The sequence below is a fragment of the Pygoscelis adeliae genome, unplaced genomic scaffold (genome assembly GCF_000699105.1).
Source record: "Pygoscelis adeliae isolate BGI_AS28 unplaced genomic scaffold, ASM69910v1 Scaffold175, whole genome shotgun sequence".
In the NCBI taxonomy this organism is placed as follows: domain Eukaryota; kingdom Metazoa; phylum Chordata; class Aves; order Sphenisciformes; family Spheniscidae; genus Pygoscelis; species Pygoscelis adeliae.
In genome coordinates, this window is record NW_008824941.1 from 4,266,734 (window position 1) to 4,268,476 (window position 1,743).

Consider the following 1,743-nt stretch of genomic DNA (forward strand, 5'->3'; position numbering starts at 1 on the left):
CCCCTCTCCCCCCCCGGAAAGTCGGGCCGAACGCCCCAGCCGCGGATGCGGGCTGGTCCCCGCACGTTCCCGCTTAAAAAGCTGGGGAAAACGGTCATTAAACTACCGAGCCCACACAAAAAGTAAAGAGCGGCTTTTTTTCCCCTTCTCTATTCTCACAAACGCGAATAAGAGCGCCGTTTCTTAAGTGAAAGCACTCGTTGAGACACTCCCGGAAAAAAAAATAAAATTAAAAATCGTAGTTTCAGGGAAGGAGCTAAAAGCAGTCATCACTAAACAACTCTCCTGGCAAAAGCAGAGCAGGAATCCTCTCAAATAGCATGGAGCATTGCGCATTTGAAATCTTAATTAACCGAAACTTCCAACTATTAATATATATGAGATTTTCTCGTAGAAAAGGGGAAACGAAAGTGTAGGAAAACATGCCTTCATGACTAAGTATATTGCGATCAAGTCGCTTTTCTTTCCCTTCCCTCTTAATGTCTATAGGTCTTTTGTTCACCCTGTCCTGTAGCTAGGACTCCCTCTACACTTAAGAGATTTAAGGAGGTGAAACACGTTTCCAACGTACTCCTACGGGGCTAGAGATTAAACTACCATGTGAGCTTTCTAAATCATGGCTAGGAACATAGAAATGTTCCTGGTGCCAAAACGAAGCGAAAAGCAGATGAGCCGAGGGCTGGCAGAGCCCCAGCAGCAAGACGGCCTCCCACCCGCCGTGCAGGGCAGCACAGCCTCCCCTCCCGCTCACATCAGCCATCCGCTCTCCCTCCTCACTCTCCTCTCCCCACCATCTCCCGAGGGGTGAAGGACATTTTGGTGGTAGAAGTTATTGGAGCCTTTCTACCCCCTTCCCTGCCAAGACAGGCTCAGAGGAAATGTTATGAGAAAGGGAGGGAGGAGGAAGGATGAGGGTATGTTTGCAGCTCAGGCGCCCAGGCCGCGCAAAAATGATTTATCTTTTAAATGACCATAGCAAGAGAGACAGCTCGAAGGCCAGCACAGAAAGAGGAACCCGAGAACCACGGCAACCTCGTGTGCCCCACTGCCAGACCCCCCTCTCTCTCTACTACACCGGCTCCTTCCCCAGCCCCCCGCACGGGTGCCCTGCCTGCCCGGGAGGCCTTTTGCGCTTCTGACTCCCTCATACCATTCCCCGAGGGGCTCCTCGCCCTCCCTTTCCGCTGCCCCCATTCCTCTCCGTGTCCGCAGTCGTGTGTGTCGTCGTTCCCTCCCCCCCCATCTTCTGCCTCTCCGCTCCTTCCCCTCCTCCTGCCCTCGAAACGGCGTGAGCAGCTACCTTGGGCATCGCCGCCGCTGGTCAGCACCCCGATGGCCTTCCCGGTGCCCGAGAGGTTCTCGAAGAACTTCGGTTGGTGATCCATGGCGCCGTGGGGGCGGCACCGGCGGGCGAGACGGAGCGAGGTCGCTGAGGGAGCCCCTGGCCGCGGGGCGCTGCCCTGCTACCCGAGGTGCACACTCCGCTGGATCAAATATTTGGCCTCTGCGAAAAAGAGCCCGAAAAAACCCGGTGTAGATGGGTATTTACAGACAGGTATATTTCTATAGAAAAAACGAGAGGAGGAGAGGGGGCGGCTGTGTGAAAAAGCCCGGGGGGAGGGAAAAGAGGTGCAGAGAGAGCGGAGGAGATGCAGCTCTCACATTGCAGCCAACTACCCGCCTCTCCCCCCGCCGTGGCCGCTTCCTCTCCCGCTGCCAGCCCTGCACGGCGCCGCCCCGCAC

At 55.8% G+C, this 1,743-nt stretch overlaps 1 protein-coding gene across 1 annotated transcript in view; it reads right to left on the minus strand.

Moving 5' to 3' along the window:
• The window catches only part of PFKP (phosphofructokinase, platelet), a 47,195-nt gene extending 45,656 nt beyond the window's left edge, over positions 1-1,539 (minus strand). Inside the window, exon 1 of the mRNA XM_009325560.1 lies at positions 1,301-1,539. Coding sequence (XP_009323835.1) covers positions 1,301-1,385 — 85 coding nt within the window. The 5' untranslated portion in view covers positions 1,386-1,539. The remainder of the gene's footprint in view (positions 1-1,300) is intronic.
• Positions 1,540-1,743: the final 204 nt, after the last annotated feature.